The sequence below is a fragment of the Netta rufina genome, assembly GCF_964035555.1.
Source record: "Netta rufina genome assembly, chromosome: 13".
Taxonomy (NCBI): domain Eukaryota; kingdom Metazoa; phylum Chordata; class Aves; order Anseriformes; family Anatidae; genus Netta; species Netta rufina.
In genome coordinates this window covers 10,539,580-10,563,366 of record NC_140136.1, presented here as the reverse complement: position 1 = coordinate 10,563,366, position 23,787 = coordinate 10,539,580, and the positions used below count along the sequence as shown (strand labels likewise).

At 38.1% G+C, this 23,787-nt stretch overlaps 1 protein-coding gene across 1 annotated transcript in view; it reads right to left on the bottom strand.

Moving 5' to 3' along the window:
• The window catches only part of PEPD (peptidase D), a 133,208-nt gene that overhangs the window by 76,690 nt on the left and 32,731 nt on the right, over positions 1-23,787 (bottom strand). Inside the window, exons 8-9 of the mRNA XM_084294651.1 lie at positions 20,040-20,115; positions 18,560-18,606 (exon numbers count right to left, since the gene is read on the bottom strand). Of these exons, the coding sequence (XP_084150777.1) occupies positions 18,560-18,606; positions 20,040-20,115 (123 nt within the window). The remainder of the gene's footprint in view (positions 1-18,559; positions 18,607-20,039; positions 20,116-23,787) is intronic.

Below are 23,787 nucleotides of genomic sequence, written 5' to 3'. Positions count from 1 at the left end.
AAATAATTTTCCCCTGTTTATTCCAGCTGCTTTCAGTACCTACAGCAATTACCACGTTAGGGTGAACTGTAATTTCGAGACTAGCCAGACTAGTTAGTCTTCCTACTTTCTCATTTACCAAATATTACATTTTGTTCTCCTTATATTCTCTGTTAAGAATCTTTAAGAACAAGTCTACTGCTCCTTTCATTAGTAATTTCCTGAGCTGGATTCTGTTTTTTGTTGTTTGTTTTACCTCATAATGACTAACAACAACAAAAGCTTACAAGAAAAGCAAGCCTGACTAGTTTAACAGAAAACTGGAATTCAACCTTAATTTACTGAACAAGTAGAACTGTGGAAGCTGTATATTGCATTTGAAAGGAAAGCACGTCTTAGGGGTGGCTTCTGAAGCACATTTGAGTATTATCTCAGAGCAGCAACACATCTAGCCAAGTCCAGCAATTTGTTGCTCTAGGTACTGTATGGAGAATTAGAGCTTCTGTTCCATCTACACAGAGAAAAGAAACAACAAAAAGAGACATTTTGGCATCTCCTGGCAGAGTTCAGCACAGAAACACTTTTTTAACTTCTAGCCCAGGCCGTAGCCCCTGGATATGCTGATCCCAGCCCGAGCAGGTCATGTTGGCAGTGTCTCAACTGGTAGCTTTCTTGATTTATTAGATGAGCACTTATAATCTGGTTTTCTATTCTATTCTATTCTCTATTCTATTTTCATTTAGCAACAGCTGTGCAGCACAAGTTCATCTACCCCCATTAATAAATTATCTGTTTTAGTAGTATTAAATACATATTTTCACACCACAGGATGTATAAGGGGCATTGCCTTCACAATGCTGATGCTTTCATGCACTCACACATAGAACAACACTCCTTAGCCTCAGAGAAAGCCATATGTTTGGGCCAAAAAGTAATCCATTTACTAAGGATTCTCAAGTGCAATAAATCCTTGAATAGGGAATACAACTACACTCTAAAAAAAATAAATCACATACAGTTTCCTAGTTGGAAGAAGATAAAGCATACAATATTCTACAAGCTACCTACTTTTATTGAGAATATAATCCTATCTGTGAAATCTGGCACATATAGCTCCTGAGTTTGCTTTCTACAACTACCGAACTATTTCTCTGTGAATGTTCTTTGACTAAAGAAGAATAAGCAAACATGCAAACAAGTAACTGCTTACACACCTGATGAAATCTTAGCAACTTCTCACACTGCCTGAAGTAAAATGTCATCCTTGAGCTTCCCATTCCCCACTCTCCTTTCCCCAAAGCCCTGTTAACTAGTTTTGGTTTTAATCCGGTTTTGTTTTTACATCATCTTGATTTACCCTCCATTGAACTTTTCCAGTAACACAGTTCACGCAGAGCCTTTGTGGATTCTTTGTTTACTAAAGAACATGTCTGCATTTTCTTGTATTTGCTACTAGGTTTAGTAGCCTTATAAGCACCTATCTTCCCTAATACCTCTGATCTTCTGTATCTTTCAGCTAAGTCTCTTCTTAATCGTTCATTCTGACTCAGAGCAGCATTCACTTTCTCTAATCACTCTGAAAATCAAGACCTCTGAATGTGATTATAGACACTGGTTTTTATTCCCCAGATTTTTAAGAAAACAGATGAGAACAACACCCCAAATCCCCACTAAAACTCTGCATGCTGCCAAGGCATTTTCCTGCAATATACTGTTCCCATTTGTATTTACTTATTCCGAAACCTGAGATGTGCTGTTCTGTATTCCTCCTTCCAGGGGCCCTAACCACTGTGGTACAAGAAGAAAAAACAAAAACTAACAAAAACAGTGATCCCAGGTTGGGTATGACAAACAGACATTTTTTGGCAGAACAAATCCTAGGATAGGAGTGATGTACTATGGCAAAGGCTTCCTACTATCTCATCTAATTCTCAGTATACCTAAAAATAATGTAGTTAGCCAACATCCGGGGACACACTTTTAAAACACCCATGTCACCATTTCCACTGCACTGGTTTCTACCTCTCTGCTGCAGCAGCGTGCATTTAGCAGCCATGGCCTGCCTTCTCCTAGTTACTGACATGCAATTTAAAACAACAAGAGCAACCTTAATAATGTCACTTTTGGCACTTCTTTTTCCTATCTTTAAACAAACTATCAGGAATCAACATTGCTCTGTTTCACATAACAAATTGAAACTTCACAGGGAGCAATTCAGCCTGATTATCTAAACCTTGTGGGGAGCATTAAAAATAATTGAGGCATCAGGAAATCAAGGTACTTTTCAATGCAACTAGTAATCCCTGGAAAATTGTGAATATCAGATATTCTACATTCTTACAATGCTATTTTGCCCCATAACCCTAAAATCTATTATAGAATACATTCCTCATCCACTATCCAGTGAGACAGGTAAATCCCATAATACTGGGAAGAGTCCAGAGGTGCAAAGCAGAGCATCTTCAAGGGATTTTTGTTCATTTTAGAGAGTAGTGGAAGAAAAATGGACTTTTACCAGGAAGACAAGCCTCCTCTCTCCTCTCAGATGAGGATGTTCAGTTAAGAAGGACGAAGGTGCTGGTTAGACACTGCTCTAAGTCAAAAAAAATCACTCTAACAGAGAGGAAAAACCAGTGTAACTCCTAGAGTAAGCAGGCAGAGCTGAACTTTAGTAACCGATCATAAAAGGCAAAACGTAGTGAGATCTTCCTTCTCACCTCTGCAGATACATATGTTTAAGATTTTTCTTAACAATTTTCTGCCAGCTTGCATGTAGATCAGGAGATAAATAAGAACAATGGATCTTCTTGAGAAAAATTTGACAAAGTTCTGGTGTTCTCTTCTCAAAACTGCAACTGTACGACTAGGATGGCAAGGACCTTCAGAAGCCACTTATATCCCCACAGGACACTGCTCACTCCAGCAGCCTTTTAATAGAGACTGATTTCATACCTGTAATTGTAGGTCCCGAGGCTGCTAAATCCCCTAAAACATAGTGCTCCACTAAAGCAAAAAGTGTGTGCATGTGTGCATAAGTATATACAAACTCCATAAACTGAAATACAAATAATATTTTAAATATACATCAAACTTGACTAGAGTATTCAAACTTCATTCTTCTTTCATCTACATAGCCCGTCTGATTCAATCACACCTTTCAGACTTTGCATGATCTGTATTTGCAATAACTTCATCAATGATAATTTTGCATTTTGGAGGCTAACTAGTGGCCTTTTAAAAATAACAGTATTTCTTTAAAAAATAACAGTAAATGTATTTTGAAATAACATTGTATGTTAAATTTTCCCTGCAATGGCATATATTTAAAACAAAAAATATAACAAAATATATTCAGTCCAGCATCCAATATTATTTAAAATTTTTAGAGCAAACGTCTTGCAAGATAATAATTTGAAGTTTTTGTGCAAGAAAACTTCATTCCTTTCAAAATAATTCTTCGGACAGTCACATCAGACCATTCTTTCACAGCATGAGCGTGTCAAGGCCAACATTTTTTGCCAAGTCTTTCGCATAAGATCAATTCTGTATGTAAAAAATACATTTTTCCCTCAGTTCTTAACAGCTTTCTTTTTATGTTATTACGTATAAATATTCCTCAGCACAGATCGGAAACTTACATTGTTTAAAAAAAATACAAAACAAAATAAAACTTAAACCACCATTACCATGCTGGGTTTCTAAGTATATAGTGGAGAGGCACACTTCTGGGGAGTTTTAACAGATACTTTGTTATAACAATACAAATCAGCAAGACCAGTGGCTTTAAAAAAGTATTCTTATTAGCGGTATATTGTAGGAATATTACTTTCATCAAAACCACACGCCAATTCACCCTACAAGTAAATTTCAACCTCGTAAAATTGTCAAAATTATATCCCTTAGGAACAACAAAAAAGTTTGATTCACATGCAGTTTCTGTATTGTAAAATATTTCATATTTTATTTCTCCTATGTAAAGCGTAATAGGCTACGTAATTTGATTTACACTTTGGGAATCTGATACATCTATTAACTATGTAAAAGAGTGCACCAAATATTTCACAGTTTATGCTCCAAGTTTCAAGTATTCTTGATGGTAAAATAACAAATGGGTGCAGGCAAGTAAGCATTGAAAACAAACACAACAACAAAGAATTGTCTGCTGACAATTGCCTGCCTAAATCATAAAAGAGAAAATCAGGAACCATGCTGTGGAAACATTAATAGCTGACAGACCAAAAAAAAATAGACAGCTTCCTAATGAAGCAGTAGCTTTCTAGTATTGGGAGTGAGAAACAGATTCATTCATGCCTATGCTATCTTCTACATTAAAATTAATATTGCTATGTATATTGAGAAACAAAACTGAGAAATGCTGTTTTTTTAACAAATTGTAATTAATTTGAAATATGAAAAGCAAATAAGACTAGCTAGGTTGTTACTATGAATGAAAACCTTATCTGAGTTTGCAAGTTACTAGTTTTGGAAATGAACATCATACATGCAGTTAGTTAGTAGCCACTTTTTAAAAAATCCCCCACAAATCCTATTCAAAAGTCACGTCTGTTTCTTATCAGAAGTCTGTCACATGCACTAAAGGCCCTGAAATTATGTGCACATTAATACAGCAACAATGCCAGTGACAGCACTCTGTACACACTACAAGAATGAAACCCATACTTTTGACCAATTCTTTCAACTTTTCAGATCATTAAAATACACGTTCTCTGGATTTTAGTAGTAAACAAACTGTTTTGAATAATGGAAAAAACTTCCATGAAGCACATTTAAACTTTAAGATTGAAAAAATCCACTCTTCATTACGTCCAAGTTGTTACTAATGCACAAAAAAAAGCCTGTGCATGTGAATAGCAAACCTCCAGATCCCCAAACAATAGTATTGCCCCACTAGCTATAAAAATGACAAACTACATCCACAGTCACAGTACACCCAAACTCTGTAACAGATTAGATTTAAAATTGAGCAATGCCCAGAGGTAGCTATTAGTCTTTCAACTCAAGTGTCAACTTCACACAAATTAATGACCAAGCAGTCTCAACCAAATACTGTCTTGACAATTATAAACTGCATTCCCAAATCCAAATTCCAGTGCAATACTCCTAAGTTTTCTGAACTGTATTGATTTACTTGGGGAAAAAAAAATACTCTTGCATGTGATTCGGAAAATGTTCTGCAAGCTATCACATCCACTTCACCGGCCAATTCTTTAATGAAAGACACATAGTGGAGATGAAAGAAAAGGAGATCAGAGCAGGAATTTGATGTACAAGAGCTGAAAGTAACATCACAGATGCAACCCTTGTCAAATTCTTCCAACTACACCAGTCTACACATAATCTATAGTTAAGATGAAACTGAATTTTCTCCAAGAACCAGCATGATGTGAACCATATCTCAGCTTGAATCTACAAAGGAATTGGCCAATAGTTTAGATTTTGCACACTATCACTCATTTTCAGCACACATACTTGGAATTAGAGAAGACAAGTAAGCAGACTAGCAACTAATTGTATGGCCCTTCCCTTTCCCTGGAAGGTTTATTTTTTTTCTCTTCAAAGCTTTATAGATTGATAGCAAAGCCATGCTGTAAATCAAAAGAAAGCCACTACTCATTACCTACTTAGAATTTCCTGGGCCCTTACTGTGAAGCTATTTCTCTGCTGTTTGATCTCTAAGCCACTGGCAAGGTCTACAAGCACACCACCTATCATGGCAGCTGATACTTATTTTTTTCCCAGATCCTTTTTCAGCAGCTATATGAACTTCCACTTCTTCCAGTTCTACAGAGAACTGCCAAGATAAATGATCCATGGACACAAAATACTTGTTCAAGAAGGAGAGGAAAAAAAAAAAAAAAAAAAAGGAAGAAAACAAGATATGTAAAACCAGCTAAGAGTAAGTAACTCAAAAGAAAATGGAGTGCAAGGTTTGCTGCTGTAGGCTAATGTACAGTTGTGATTGGCTTCTGTGCCACCTAAAACAATAAGTAATGTTGTTTTTTTATTTTATTTTATTTCAGGAAATAAAGATTCTAAACTCATGTTGGCAATTCATCTCCAAGCAAGGAAAAATACATACAAAGACACATCCTTCCTGCTCATCCCTATCAGCTTCTGCATTTCTTCAAGATAAATGAAAGATGGTACGGAAAGTTTTTGTTTGTTTGTTTTTTGAGTCTCTGAAATACCACTGAATCAAGTTCAAGCCTTTTCTTTCCAGTTTTGCCGGCAGGCACTGCTCAAACAAGCCACTTCTCTTTCCCAGTCACCCTTTCACCCAGGTTCTTTCTAGAGAAAAGCAAATACCTTAAAAGCGAAGTTTTCATTGCTGCCAGGTAGGAGAGACCTTGTGCAGAGAGCGCACAGAGCTACAAACAGCAGGTCATCAACGTCAGTGCCCAAGCCTGCTGCTGCACAAGCTCTAGCATTCCCCAGATAAAGACAGATAAAGACTTTGCTGTTGAGAACAGCATCTTCTCAGCTGCAGTCTTTGATACAGCCTTGCTGCAGTGAAGAGGAAAAAAAAAAAAAAAGGCAAAAAAAAAAAGCAGCAGCTATCACTGTGGCTTAACTGCAGAGCTGATGAAGCCCCTATCAAAATGAGTAACATTTTTGGTCATAGATGCCTGCATCCCTGTGCTCCAAATAGCATGGGAAGAATAAAAACCATCATGACTGCATGATATATACCGCAGCATAAGGCAGATTAAGAACAAATTCAATGATGGAGCAGGAAAACGCCTCCGAATCATCTCCTCCGCCTGCAGAAGATCTAACCCATATCCTGAAGGAACAAACACACAGGCTAGCAACAACTTACAGAGTTGATCTCTCTGTTCTGGTATTAATCAAGTCAGCTTTTTGTTTGTGGCATTATCAGAAATCTCATTGAACATCTGGATCCAAGTCTCTTTTCAATTTTTGACAGGTTAGAGATGACGGAACCAAACCTGAGTATGTCAGCAGACCACCTGCACATCAAAAAGCAAAAAGGGGATCTTTCAGGGCTACCTTTGGAGGCTGATCAGAACCTTAAGCTGGTACAGAAAGCAGTTCACATCCCCTTAAGCAAGTCTGTTAGCATTAACATTTCTGAACAAAACACCTCAACTTCCTATGCACTTATAAGTACAAATTAGGGTGACCCTTCCTGTCCTAGGGCTGGTATGTTTGGGACTGGTTTTTCTCTTACACCTCACTGCAGTAATTATGGGGAGTGAAAGATCCTTCTGCTCACTTCATACTTGAACTTCAGGTAGGTTCTGTAACACCCCTCTGAGCACCTCACAACTATTTTCACTTTGCAAAAGCCCTTGACCACATGATGCAAATTCTATACCTTTCACCACAGCTTTAGCACAGTTAATGACCAAACCATGCCCCGCACTGAAGATAACATGAGAAAACAGGGATAGGGGCAGGAAACGTACTGGGTTTGGATCTGCTATTTTAAGTAATAGAGAAGTATTATCTTAATCTGTGTTAGGAGTAACATATACTTTGACTGATGAAATTTAAATAAACACACAAAAGAAAACCAAAATTAAGCGAGTAAAATGCACACACTGCTTCTATTCAAAAGGAAGCAGATTCTGCTGAAGGCAAGCATTGTCTCCTGGGATTTTACCCTTGATTCCACCCATTGCCTTCCACAGACTGATGGCTGCAAGATGAACACATTCCTCTTGTTATACAAAACACCTCACTCATCCATACTGAATATCAGATGCTAACCCATGTTCCTAAGCAACCCCATGCTCATTCCACATTCTCCCCCCTCTGCCACCAGTAGCAAGAGGTTTTGATCATCACTTCGCACTGCACCCAACATGCAAGAATCCCGTCACGGGAGCCTCAGGTGCAGCACTGCACTAAGCAGCATCAGGCAGCTTCAGCCCTGTTTTGTCTTCACTGAGACATGCAGAGTATAACTCAGAGATAGCACTGTTACTTTTGAGTTGTTTATAAAGACAAGTTTTTTTTAAAAAAATCCTGACCTAGACATAAATTGCTTGCAAATACAAGCAAAAAAATTGATATTCTTGCCAGCAGGTATGGAAACATTCTTTTAGAGGTACTGGGGGTTAAACTTTTTTCTGACATTTATAATATTCAGTGCTGGAAAAAAAATCTCTGCAAAGAATAATTGCTCCCACAGGGACCAATCCACGGGTCACAGTTTTTTGCACTTGACGGCAACGGAGCCTTGAATGAGATTTTCTATAAAACCTAGACTTAAGCTTGCAGCATAATCACAATGTTTGCCCTAGCTCTAGAAGCTGAACTATAGTACCACTTCTACAGTGTAATTATTCCACATATGTTTCAAAAACCCATGGGGAAATTTTATTATTCAGAAGAATAAATAGGGTAAAAATAAATGGTTTTTAATTTTAGCCAATTTTTACACTCCTTATGAATTTTCATTTTTCTTATGCAAGTTTAAGTCCATGGGAGAGAGGATTTGCCTTGAAGAAATAATTAAACTTTCATCTTCAGTTATGCTTCTTAGCAAATACACAGCCACCCACATCGCACATAACACACAAGTGCTATTCAGTGGCAGAGAATGCCAACATAATCACCAATGCTTCACAATCTTCCTTTCAGTTTCAAATTGAATATTTGAAGTTTGAACTTCTGTTCAACAACACAGTGTAAGCAGAAGCATGGCAAGGGCTGAGATTAGAAGTAGGTTGGGGTCCCAATATAGAGCTGTATTTGCCCTCAATACTTTTTTGAATACTCAAGCTATTCTTAGAGAATAATGCAGTAATTTGTCACATGGGATATGTAAACCTACTGCCTTGAGGACACTAGAAGATTATAACACTCAATTTGTGATGACAATGTCTGGAGCAGATTTAGGAAGCTACAGAAATCAGAATTTTTCTGGGGAAGCAATCTGAAGAAGCACGACTGCATGCACTTGGTGAAGATGCTGGAACATTCTGCCACTGCTAAGCCTACTTATAACACCTTCCATAATGACTGAGAACATTTTGACCCTTCTTTAACAGAGAGAGACACAAACAACTACACAGGTGCTCTGAAAGCCAGTCACCACACCTGCCTGTTCCCAAGCCCATTCACAAACAAGACGCAACCTGTCCGCAGCGTCCCGCCGATCTGTTCACTGGCCTCAACAACACTCAAACACCAGCTCTGCAAATGCTGCTCCTTTTTCCCTGAGCTCAGGCTTTTCTGCCAGCACCTGAGCTGGCTGAAGTGAAGAGAAGGGCAGAAAGACCAAACACCACCAGCAGAAATCAGAGGTTAACGGCGGACTGATGGGCTGAAATATAAGAACTGATTAACTTTCAATATATATCCTGAAGTGCACTAGGGTCCCAGAGAGCAGCAGTTTAGCAGTCTTCCTAAAGCAGCCAAATCTAGTTCCAAGGTCATAAAATCACTACACTGATCCCAGTGCAAGAACCAACATGAAAATTAAGCACAAAGTGAAAAGTACCAGAAAATACCAGAAAGTTACAAGGCCCACGCAGGAACTCTTCCAAGTAAGAGACCTTCCTGCCCAACCAGCACCTAATAACCAAGCTAATCCACATTCTTAGATTCCAGGAATTCCTGACCAAATAAATCCTGGATGCCCTGTGAAGGTCTCACATACAGCAGCCTCTCTGACCTGCAAAAGAGGATGAACCAGTGCTGGTCAGGTCTCTCACTTAAATGTTTCCTGCCATGTAATGCTACCTGTCTTCTTGCAAAAACAGAATTTCTGATCAAAACCAGGTGACTCCTCTCTCACCTACCAGCAGCTCACTCCAAGGCTCAAGAAATCTCAGGCCTGAACCACACACACAGAGACTTCAATCATCCTCCCCAGCACTGCAACACATAAACGCTCAAACCACTGGGCTCATGTTGTTTTGAAGAGGAATCTTTTACTTGGAGAAATTTGATTTGTCACATTAAAGAACACAAACATCTCAGAAATCCACCCAAACTCATGAAGGACAGGAAATATTCTAAGAGGATTGCACCAAGTGAGAATTGATGACAACTGTACCTCACACTAAAGGATTAACTTAAATGATAACAGAGACTTCAAATAACCCACATCTCATTGGTTCTTTAAAATACACAGGTTTCCCTAGATGAACCAGAAGACAGTCTGTTTTCAGCAAAGCTTTTCATATCCTTCACTTCCCAAAACTGCCTAGAGGCTCAACTTCATGTACTTGGGAAAAGCTGGTGAAAGCAAAATTTAACCAACCCAGAAATAATGTTGCATTTTGAGGAGTTCTCAGCATGGGCATATTCCTTTTAGCAGAAAACTAGCCTCTACTTAGCCTCTACTGTCTAAAACAAATCAGGTTCCACCCCAGTCCCAGAGCCCACTTTCCATCACTTCTAGCTAGCAATTCAACTCTGTTCTGTCCTGTACAACTCAAGTTCAGTTACACGGGCCATCATCAGCTCTGCCTGGGTAGCAGAAATGCAGCACACCTGGGCACAAAGACTTCAGCACTAAGCAAACTCCAGTATCGTTGCATTTCTCACTATGGGCAGCCACCAGCAGCTCTGTCCTGTCCTGCTGTCACTGACTTCCCATACATGTATTTTTCAATTCCTGTTAGGGATCTCAGACCCTTAAAAGCACTGGGTGACCTAAGCCTGCCATCTCTGAACAATACTTGAAGCCCTATGACCAAGGCCTAGGTCAAAAAAATTACAACATTCAAGCTCAGATGCACAAGGAACCAAACAAAAGCCGCCTTTCATGTATAATACAGTAATTATAACCTTGATCTTCTTTTTCAATGCTGTTCATAATAGCTACACTAAAAAAACATCACCTGCCAAAACAGGACACAGATCTGTTCAGTTCTTCCTCTACAGAGTTGTCGGGGGACCCATGAGCAAATAAAAAGCAAACAAAAAAAAACCACAAACACTGTGATAGAGGCAAGCAATGCTGCTTACCATGCTAGAAGGCGGCACTTGTACGCTGCAGTGATGAGGATGCTCTAGGAAACTATTTGGAGAAGAATTTATGCGGGGGTATGCTGGCAGCAAGGAACAGAATTTTCTCATTTTCTTTTGATCTGTCTAAAATGCTTTTGATTCTCAGAAGGTCAGTGTGCAACACCCTGTTATTAATGGGCAATCTTGGTATTTTACACATTCCCTTCAAGTTGTAGGGCTTCCAGGCTTGGAGCACAATTACACAGTAGTACTGGTTATCATAAGATGAGGGCAAGCAAACACGAAATTCTGATCTCTCCGCTTCCACAGCAATTAGCAAAAATTATTGAACTAAAGTTCACAATGCAGATAAAGCCTCACATATGGTAGAAGCTTTACTTTCAACTTGTCTGAACAAGCATGAACAAAATCCACAGCAAATAATAATCAGTTCAGCCTGCTGTCTTCTACAAAGACTTCCATGTCACATATCTGCGATCTGAGCTTGTCATTAGTAATGCTAATTAGCTCACTATATCCCAATGCCACGCTAGACTCAGTAAAAACTGAAACCATGGCTAATTTGAAAAGAAAATGCATTCTTTCCCTAATATAAATAAGAGTAGCACTCCTACAGAACACCCACAGAAATTAATATTGCTTGTAATTTTCAATCAGACTGAAAATGTAAATAAAAATTATGACTACTTTTTGATTTCCAAAAAGATATTAAAAAGAGTACTTGTGAGTTATCACAGCACAAACAATATTAACAACCTTGTAAGGACATACAATGACAGAGCACTGAAAATTGGGTTATATTTTGCTATACAAGCAAACCTAGTTCTGTCTGCATGCACGTTGCATACAACCTTCTACTGCTCCCCTTCTGAAGGGAGGGAGCCAATTTCTAACACCAGCATGGTAATTGTTCTTTGTCATCTGCAGTCTGACAGAAGATTTTATTTTAAAGTTCTCACATGGTCCGACTCCACATTTTTTTCCTATAAGATAAAACCCAATTACGTGGAACTTCAGTCACAAGTCACAGAAGAGACCTGTGCAATTAAAAAGCTCTCCTCTACACAAAGAGCTAATTAAACTGATGTCCAGGAGGTGAACCAAGCTGTCCTCTACTGAAAGAGTGAACGTATGAGCTTTCCGCAAGACCTCCTGCAAAGGGAAACCACTGAGAGGCTATTGTTAACATGCTGCAACTGCTGCGCTCCCTGCCAGCAGTGCAGGATTCCTCCAGCACCCCACAGCCTGGCACCTGAGGTAAACCCAGTCTTGGAGGCGCCGCTGCCCCCTCTCTTTCCTCCCCAGGGGGTTTCTGCCCCCTGCATGTTTCCATCAGCTGGGGAGAGGAGAAGAATAGGACATCTGGAAATGGGCGTGCGCTTGCCAGGGCTGGGGCAGCTGGACACTTTCAAGGTGGATTTACCACAAAGACAAACCGCTCCTAAAGCAGCTGAGGTACTGACAGAAGGTTTCCATGCTCAGCAGGTAATCCTCACCAGCTGAGTCAAGTGCAGTGTGTGCACATGCATTTGTGCCTGTGTCACAGAAGAGAAGCAATGCTCAGTTTTTTTTAAACCAATTTTAAAATTCAGATTTAGTTTAAGACTATTTACAACCTTAATTCAGATGGATTAGGAAATTGGCTGGGTCTGCCTAATTTAAAACATGAACAGACCAGCTGTACCTGTCGACACATCCCAGCTCATCCTGCTGAGTTCAGCCAAAGTTCGAGGTTGGTCTGGGTCAGAACCAAACCTTTGTTTAATGCTTTACAAAATGTTCACATCCCTTTTCTTACACATTTCACTGACTGCAAAGTCAAGACCTGAAAACATAACAAGCTGCAAGCAGAACAACTGAAAAATCTGTGAATTTAAACTGAAGTAAGAAAAGTGTCTGGAGCTGAATTTCCAGTGCAACTGCAGTATGGGAACTAAAACCCAGGATACTGCAGCTGAGCTAAGCTTGTCCACAGAGCCAGTTAGCAGATCCACGCTATGTGCTCCTGCAGAGGAAAGAGAGGCAGGAGAGGAAAGACTGTAGGAAAGTGTCTCTCTGAATCCAGCTGCTCCTCCCAGGAAGGTATTATACCTGACTCCTGTCTGGGCACTGGGCTCCAGAAATGCAATGGCTAACGCACCTAAGCCACTAGTAGCTACCTGTCAGAGCTCCACTAAGCTGCAGACACTTGTGTTTCCTGTGTGCTTCCTGGCTCTGACAGTGAAAGCAAGTAATTCCCCCAGACAACTATGTATCCTTTAAAGGTACTTTAAGCAATAGCTATATACATCTAGAAAAAACACCTTGCTTTGGTTCCCCTTCCATTCAAAATAATCTAAAATACAGATTCTATAATATCAATATATAATAAAACAAACATCACCTTTAATTGTGAGGCAGCTTTGGGAAACAAGGCAGTCAAGCCACTTTCAGGCTCCACAATGCTAACAACTGTTTAAAATGTATTTATTCTTACAGGAAAAAAAATATCATTTTTCAGTAACTAAGCAGATTGGCAGGCTGCTCGAGATTAATACTAGTCTCTTGCTTAATAAAAATAAATCCTCCGCACAAATACCAGTGAGGGTCACAGAACAAGACAACATCATTCCTACGTCAGAAAGCCAACTGTGAATAATTCATTTATGTGTTTTTGCCAATCGCAATGGTCACTTTTGTTTACTCTCCACATATACTTATGCAAAGAATTTACAAAGACTATGCTTGAGCTGAAATTCTTAGTGCAAGAAGTAGATCAAGCATGATTTTTTTTTTTTTTAAAGATGATTTTGCTGCAGTAGTCAGTAGCTCTCTCAAGGACATTTAAAGAGCAAAATCTATCAGGAGATGGGAAGTGGCAAATCCAGATTAGCTAAAATAATATGCATTTCACTAAAAGGAAATACACAATGGAAAATGAAATGATTCTAGCTATTTTCTATTGAAATAACATGTATGTTTTATTCTCAGTTTGTTCCACTGGAGGAGAGCAGAGAGAGATAAATGAAAGATGAGAGCCATAATCCATGAGAGCACTCTCGGACTTCCACAGATAGTGAAATTTAACATTGACAGATGTGACAGCAACTCATCTCAGTCTAAGCTCTGCTTTAGAATCAGGGACCTTATTCTTTCTTTAGAAAAAAAGAGTAAGGATAAAGAATTCATATCACTCTCAGCTGGTAGGAGAGGTGAATTGTAAAAATAGTCTGAAAGCATTGTAAACCAAGAAGGAAAAAATACTGTAGTGGTTTTCCACTTCTTGCCATTTTATTCTTTAGATTGTCTCTGTTATATTACAGTGGAGTTAAAGAGTACCATTAACCACTGCAAAATCACTGCAATTATTTGTATCGTTACATGGACCTAAAAGATCCACTGGGCTACAGGCAGCACAGAGGGGACATGGGTACAATTGGGCAAGTTCCTGACCGGGTTGGCATGCTCTGAATCAACTCCAGCGCCCCCTCTACAACTCCATCTGAAACCAGTATTACACCCAGGAATTTCTCCAGTGGACTGGTGGTAACCAGCCACTGCAAGATCAAATGGAGCATTTATTATGGCCCTCCATCACTTGTACCAGCCTTAGCACTAAGCACTGAGGTCAAACCAACAAAATGCCGGCAAACCTTTCAGAGGAAAGCAGACACACCAAGATGAATTGGTGAATTTGGCAAGTCAAAAAAAAAAAAAAAAAAAGCAGGCTTTTGTGGTGCCAGACCAGTGCCTGAGAGCTACAGGATCACACCTCCTCTGAGCAGGTATGGTCAGATCCTTCTCTTCTGCTTTTACTGATGGAATCACTGAAGTATTTCAGGGTTGCTTCTTTTAAGAGAGCCACATAAAGAAATCCCCCCCAAACTCTCTCAGCACCGGTAGCTTGCAGTTACACCACCAATCACACGACCTGCCCTTTACACTAGTTCTCATTTGCATTAAGAGCCCACTCTACAGGATCCGGATCCAAGTTTTTGGATGCCAGGCACTGCTATCACAGTTATCCGCATGGTAACACTAAGATGTTCCCGTGTTCAGCAGCTGCAGAGGGTTCAGAGATCCTTCAATAACCTAGGCAGATCTTGGACAAGGGAAGGAGCGTTTTGGCAGCTTTGTGCTGCCCAGTATCATCAAGGCAGTGAAGAAGGCATTATAAACTAAATGAACCCAGGAATGTGCACATAGTCCTATCATAGGGCCTTCAGTGCTATTAAGTACAGGGTAACCAACCACAAAAAGGGGCGATGCACAGACTAACTAAGCATCCTATACCATATGCATAACATGTTGCTCTTCTCTTACTACTTACTGTTGTTGCTCTAATGTACACTTTTGTATCATTTTCCAAGCAAATCAACAATTACATGTAACCATCCCAACCTTTAAATTGTTCTACCTAATAAAAAAGGGAACAAATGAGAAAATGCACAGAGGATTCAAAACTTGATTAGGTAAATAACAAGCAGGTGAAAGGCACTACTCTAAAAATCAGCAAACACTGACCTAAAAGAGGTGTCTCCAGCATCATGGAGCACCCTGAAACAGGTAATGGTAGGTTTTAACGGTTACTTTCACTGAATATTTGTACATATATACATATACAAAATGTGTTCATGAAAATATATATACAAATATGTGTACATACATAAAGTATTTTTGCTCATATATACACTAAAATTTAGCTGAAAGCAGATTTTTTTACGTAACTCAAGCTACAGTGATTTAGCACTGCTGTATTTTTAACAACATTCACTAAAGAGCAATTTCATAATTAAAAGCCTTTAATTAAACAGAAAATTAATTAAACATGAGATAAGCACAAATTACATCAGAGAAAATCCAGAATCTGACCTACCAAATGGCTTTACGTGAAATTACATGTGCTGTGAATTACTGTTTGTAGATAATTGGCTTGGCTGTCTCCTTAAAGTCAACTGACCACATATTAAAGTTAAACAACATCAAACAAAAAAAAGTCAGGGCTGATTGGAGTTGTAGTTAAATAACATTCATTTTTTATATACCTCAGTATTAATTTATTACTGGTTCAAAATCATCTACCAGTGGACCTTAATCATACAAAATACTTTCAACACATTTTTGAAGCTAACTTTCAACCCTCAGAAATAAAAGATTGTTATCAAGAGATTTCTCCATAATTTCCTACCAATTAGTTCTCAGAAAGCTAGAAATAAAACTAGCTTTACACATTGTTGACTCTTAGATAATATTCTTAGAGTTTTAAGATGTTTTTGCTATACTGTACAGCAGAAGTAACATGACATTTTTTGTAGGAAGGCTGCTTGCCCAAGCGAAAAAAGAAAAGGCAACTGTTAGGTTTTAAATGCAGTAATAGAAATTTTTAGTTGCTTTTGAGATCCCTGGCACTATTCTTCCTAGCAGACAGGATCAGACTAGCTTTCTACTCAAAAACACGTGCTATGTTCCAGAATGTCAGAGAATGAAATAAAGCAATATGAAGGGAGATTTATTGGCCATGTTTCAAAAGATATCTATATTCATTTCAAAATGTCCTGATTTCACAGCAGAGGGAACTCCAAATACACCTGGGAAAGAGGGCTGCACAATTCAGAAAGCTTTCCCAAGAGTGGAAGCTCTAGAAACACTGGAAAGCGAAAAGCATCACTAACTTTTCATTGATCTCTTAAAAGACAAGTGTGAATATTTTTGATAAAACTATAAAAACAAAAAATTTCAGTTCTCCGCATCCCTAGATTCTAGATGTGCCAAATCTGCTGAATGCAAACTAACAAGCCTGTTGACAAGGAAAAAAACTGAAAAAATATCTACAGTTTCAAAAGAAGTTGTCTATTTTTGGATGTTACCTATTTTTAGGTCTTTGAAAATTTCCTTCTTAGACTACATAAATGGATCTACCTGTATACAGAACACAGATTTCCCAGACTGATTCTAAATTTATAAATTTATTTTTAAACATTGCAGCCATGCATTTATTTGTCAGAAAGGTGGGGAAATTGCAGTTTTGCATTTTTAGGACTCTTCTTCCCTAAGCAATAAGGTAACAGAAACTGGTGCAAGGATGAATTCCGTGCAGCAACAGAAACTTAAATTCTATTTATAGTCTCAAAGGCAGACGCTGCATAGATAGTCTGCCAAGACCTCTTTCATTAGTGAAATAACCTCAAACTCTTTCAAGAAGTGTAACCTGTCAAGGCATATGGAAGAACAGAAGGCAATTTTAAGTAGGTTTAATAGACAGTTGCCTGATTTTTATTTTTTTATTCTATTTTGAAAGGCACAAATAATCTTTTCAAAAGGTTCACATATATTGAAGAACCTAGACAAAGAAGAATGGAAGTCCTGGAGTGAAAATGCAATATACCTCATAGACTTAGAGAAGAGTATATATATTTGTTGTGTGACATTTAAACCGAACTGCCAGGCTCCTGACATTTAAAAGCATTTGAGAGCAAACTCTGCTCCGTGGATTCTCTTTTTATTACCGTTGACTTCCAGAGCCAAAATTTCACTATCAGCATGTGTAACATGGGCAGTAAGTAAAATGAACACAAATACAAGGAGCATTAATAAAGTTAATGTGGGAATGTATGCAATGTATTTTTTCCCAGTTGCCTGGTAGTATCTATAACTGCAATTTGAAGCAGTCTACAGAGTACAAGCCTACAGAGTCCATTTAAATGTAACATTAGAACATATAGAATACAGAAAAACTATAGGTATTATTTGTTTTATGAGCTAACTTAAAAATCTGGTAATAAACACTGAGGTCACTTTATTCTTCCCCTCACAGGACATCCAATTAGCCAGCTTGCTAACATTTGAAAAATGATTGTCAAGAAATAACAGCAATTGAGATATTATCACTATTTTATAATTCTCCATTACATAATACCTTCAAAATTAAGATTACTGTACGTGAGCTAAAAACAAGTGGACTCGGTGATCAAAGCCATGTTTTGTAAGATGATGATCCAATGTAAATATTGATTTAAAAGCGGAAGCAATGTTTACGCTGTATCTAGACACACCACTTACCGTCACAGATGCAAGGAGCCAAACCCTCCTATACATGCTTGTACAACGTATTTTCTTCAACACAGAGAAATATCCTGTACTCTTGTTGACTTCTTAACAGCCCTAATAATATCCACCACACTTGTGAGCTCCTTGTACAGGCAATACCAACTTGTAATTGTAAGCAAAATGTAATTGAATACAGCCTTTTATAAGGTTCTTAAACACTCATACTGTAGTCTTCTAAGCATAACTAGCATAAGGGCAATGTTTATCCATAAACACCGTTTTATTGGATGCCTTCAAACAATAACAACAGCTATTTCCTAAAGCTTCTGTAAATTACTAAAACTCCAGGAAGAAAATTATACTATGCTAAACCATGACAAAAACGTAATCAACCATCATCAAATACATCTCTAAAACTGATGAGGTGCCACCTCAAAATAATAATTCTTAAAACAGTCTTCAAGCAGAAATGAGCTCTCAGTCTCTACTGAATCAACGCTACTGCTTTGCTTCAGATATTGCATCAAGCCCTGCTACAAACAGAGCTTTTCCTTCTTATCACACTTATTAAAAGACCTCTTACCTCTCCAGCTCATATTCTTTCATACCAGCTTTTACTGCCTTCATTACCTGTAAGATACATATTAACACGGGACATTCTTAACAGGAGGGAATTACATATTTATAAATTTATGACTTATGACTATTTCCAGAGGAACCTATATTACAAAAATATCATCTGTACTTCATTTAAATTTACATTAGTAAATGCATTTTAAAACTACATTAGAAATCAAACTCATTTTAATCTTTATAAATGCCTACAGTCTCCAGCAATAAAGCAAGTTTAATTGCCAAAGTATATCCTAATGAAGTGCAGCTCATCAAAATACCAAAGCTTAATTCTGAAAGCTCTGGTGAACTTGGCAGCAAGTCCTTTTGTTTTACGCACATGAAACACCAGCAAAACAAAACTGAGCTGGAATATGCTACAAAGGAAGATTCGCTTTTGTACTTTGAATCAACAGAAATCTACTAGAGTCAACACTGCTAACACCTCATAAGTCTGAATTTTGCTCTCAGATTTGCTGAAAACATGCACCAGTGTTATTCCTTTGCCTGGTTCTGTATTACGAAAGTTCTAGGCAGCTTCTTTAGGGAAGGAATTATCTCAGATGGGATGAGATTATTCAAGGATTAGGAAGGACCACAGAGAACAAATGCAAATGACTTTATTCAAACTGCAACTTTACAATTTCTCTTTAAAATATTTTCATGCTTCACAGTTCAGAAGTTTGTGGAGCCAGGGCAAAGACAACTGTTTAATCAGTAACCACATCAGCTGCTTTTCCCTAAGCTCCCTGTGGTCGTTGTGCAGAACTCACGGCACCCCTGTGTCACTATACAGAGAAGGACGGATACTCAGATCAATGTCACCATCAATACCAGTAGAGCAATATGACTACCGACAGTGTGCCAGGTCCAACCTGAGCAGCCTTGCTCAGCCTGGCTTTATCTTTGCCATGCTGTTATGTTGACAGAACAGCATGTTGAAGCACTGTACTGGGGGCGTAGGGGAGTGGGAGCACATACAGAGCAGATTGCTCTGAGGAGCAATCTAAGGAAACTTGCACTCTCCTCCACTGTGCATGCAAACACTCCCTCAGTTTATAAGGGCTGAGCAAACTGCTGGAGTAAAACTTTTCAGAGCTGCACACACTTACATGGGCCAGAATAAAAATCATCCTAATCTCTTCTTTCTCCATCACTATACAAGTATTTGTGCATACAGGACAGATAGACTGCAAGCAGGTCACCTTCTGCTGAGGCTCCAGCTCTTAACCAAAACCACACTTCATTTCTCACACATTGCAAATGCACCAGTGAGTTCAAGGACAATGCAAGGTATATTACTGGGCTGTAATAGGAGGGATATTACCCTCTTATTTCTATCCAGCCTTTCCATTATTTTATTACTAAGCAATTCAGGGCTGCTGGGAACATTTTCTGAGTACTACTGTTACACTAAGAGCAAAAATTATTAACAGTAAAGCATCTATTACCTCTTTATGAGCTTCACTGGAGATTTTATTGGTGTAGCGCAGAACTTCCAATTCCATGTCTGTCTTAATCACACGACTTAAAGAAAAGTAGAACACATATCAGGTTAGGTTGCAACTTTTCAGCTTAAGAATACAAAATAACCTGAAAATAATATTCATCACCTACAGTAAAATTAGATCAAGTACACCTCAAGAGCGAAGAGCTATTATAGTATTCATGACAGTGAAGTTTTGTTGGCATTGGTTCACCATTAGCAAAACAATCTTACAAAGGAAAATCATAGCATTCCAAACACCACCCTGTATTATTTCAATATGAATAAACAAGTGGTCCAATCAACATTTTTTCAACTCATTCTACAATACATTTGGAACAAAAGCAATGGATTTCTTTGTCATCACTCAAACACTACTTCAAGTGGAACATTTCTACAAGCATACTTGATTTACTTTTTTAAACACAATTTGAAACTACTTTACATAATGAAATTTCCAGAGCTACAGAATTTCTATTCAGCACAATCCCAACTCCCACCTACTTGCAGTACCTCAAGGGGAAGTGGAGGGAATAAATTTTATGTCTGTTTAGTATTTAAAAAGACCCAAACCATGAAATTCAGAAACCACAGAGGCAGAACCTGCAGCCACAATGCCCGCTCTTTTTCAAATATTTCCAGAAAAACAAAACAGAAAAGCCCTGTTCTTCATGCCTTATGTGATGCTGAATGCACCTATATACACGAGCCTTGATATTAAGTTCTGAACTCATCTAAAAAAAATTAACATTGAACCATTAAACTCTTATCTACTTGCACTGCTTTTTATCATTTCATTTACTATTTGAAATAAAAGCAGCTATCTTGTGTGATACTAACAGGGCAGCAGAGACAGCTCCATACCTTCTACTGAAAATTGCCTACTCTGCTACTGCTATACATAGTGATTTAATATTTCTCATGTCTGTCTCTAAGGCAGCCATGAAGTATTTACTTGCTGTTTACAAAGAACAGAACTACATCTATCGAAGCGGGTGAAAATATTTAAATTGTATTTTCCAATTCCATTCCAGAGCTTGGAGCAGCTACAAAGTACCATAACTGCTATATTTTGAAACTGTCACCAAGACACCTCTTTTTTTATTAGAACTTGCTTCAACTTATACTGCTATAGAAAACTGTTTACTATACTTCTGCTCCTGTAGTTTGTTTTAATGAGTCCAGAAACAGATTACTGAGCCATCAGGGCCTCCAATGTGTGATAAGAGCATTTCCCACAGGCAGCGATTGCACTGCTATGTGGCACAGTCACTCCCATTCAAATACAACTTTTCTGGCAAGAATCAAGATACCTTTTTTTTTTTTTTTTTTTTTTCAAATGTTGATCAATCATAATGTTCTTACAAACAGGAAAACAGCAGAGGGGAATGGATTAGACCACCTTATTAAACTGGAATATAACACAGTAAGATCATTATGCACAATGAGAATGAGAAGTACTACGTTTTAAAACGTGCACCAAGGTGAAAAAAAACACACTGGAACAATATAAGCTCCTCACCATGGATGAGGAAACAAACTTCTGCTTTTTAGCTGAGACAAAAAATAGTAGCTCAAATATATTCGTGTTAGAATGAGGTAGCAAAAGGCTTAGAGATTCTATTTTTTTTTTAAATTCTGTTCTTCGGAAGACTGCATGTGCTAGCAGGGTAATTTAATACTTGTTTGATGTGCCTTTATATTACTTTCAATACACAGTACATATTCCTGCTCTGCAAGTGCTTGAAAAATAGGCTGTTTCATAATTCAGATGTCTCATCTCTTTATTGGGATCTGGTAGTAATACAGCTTAGTAACTGCTTAGCTGCAAGTGCAAACACTATTAAAATCTATTTTACTTGACTTGATCATAAGGCTTCATTCAGGGTTAAGGTATTTATTTGAAATCACAACTGCTCTGGTATCTTTTTGCATATACAAATTCATATTTAGCCTTAGAGTTCAACTTTGTATAGAATTCACCACCTTCTATCACCCAAGGTCAAGCACTGAAACATTTTACAGAAAACATTTAGTCATTCTGAGACCACCAAAAATCACTACCCAACTGTTAGTAGGGGAGACAGAGGGTGTACAATCATGCAGAAAACAACATCAACTTTATTCACAAGCAGATCCCCTAAGAAGAAGTCACTGGGCTCCTATGCTGACTCCAACTGTTGATGGAGCTCCCACCAGAATATTTGGGTGGCAGAAGGGTATTTTAGCACCTTCTGAGGGACTGTGATAAAAAGCAGCACTCACCCAAGCCAGGTTTGAAGTGTTGCCAATTCTGCACTTTTTGTTAGCACGGCAGCATAATTTCATGGGTGATGAATGATCCAGGGTTTTCTTTACTTTTTTCCCTCCCACTTCGAAGATAATGCTAGAAAGCCCTACCTCTGCGTACTAATGTGAACTTCAATGTTCTACTAAGAGCAGCTTTCAGACCAGTTACACACTGAATACATTCATTAATATTTTAGCAGGAACAAATCATTTCCAGGCTCCAGCTAATGCAACTGCAAAAATGTACAAATTTAGCACGCAATGCAGTTCTTAAATCAACAGGCAAACCACTCAATGAAATCAAGACAAAGTAGAAGCACAAGTTTAACACACTCAGAATTAACCTACAATTTTTTAATTTTTTTTTTAGTAGTGTAAAGACACTTCTTTCTCACTTTCCTCTTCTGCACATACTTTGGACTTTTATTTGCACTTGCCATATGAGGTCATCTTTTCACACATGCCAGTCATCCAACAGAAAAGCTTTAGTACAAGCAAGTATCATTCCTATTCTGAAATTACTTTGGTCATTTTAAGGGGCTAGACACCAAATTTCATGCACAAACTATTTCTGACTAATCAAGAGCATGCAAAATTCTAGGCAATTATGAGCCTAGAACTTGGAGAATTCAACTGCATTTTCCTAAAGCAGTGCTTTCCTCAAAGATGCACAAATATTTGCCTCTCCATGTGCACTCAATATTCCTGAATATGCCCTTAGAAGTATTTGTTGCTAGTTATCAGTTCGGTGTTCATCAGTCATCTTGCTTTGTTGTTTTTACTATATGCATGCAATGTTAATGACTACTTTCCATGACACACATGGAACACAGCCGGGTACATCCTCCACCTCTTGTCCTTCTAAAAACTGTGCTTACAGACCACCTAGAAAGCATAGATGCTGTCCAAGCAACAGACTCTGCACTCCTGCCTTGTCTTCACCCTTTTTTCTTTTTTGCTGTTATATTTCTACATTTTATTTATGCAAATTTCTGCCACAGTTGATACATTTATGCTCTTTTGCAAGCTTCAGCATAAAAAAACTTTCTAACTGAAGTAGTATAAAATCCAACAACAGCATGTGGGCAAAGGAGAAGCATTATGGTAACGTTCTGGAAGACAGCTGCACAAACACCAAATGCAGGAGTTTATCTTGGACAAGTCAAAAAGCACATTAGAGCTTTGAAAGATAAATAAAAACTTCTGATAACACAAAACGCTTGTGCTCAGCAACACCAACAATTATGATATACAATATTGCTGTACAGTTAAAAAAAAAAAGTTTTAAAAAAAAAGTTAAAAAAAAAAGCCCATTTCATTAACTGCTAGTGTATTAAAATTTCTTTCTCATCAGTAGAAAGAAAAATTGGACTAATTTGGAATTTGTCTTCTCAGATGCTGTTTTCTTTTCAAAACAGTAGAAT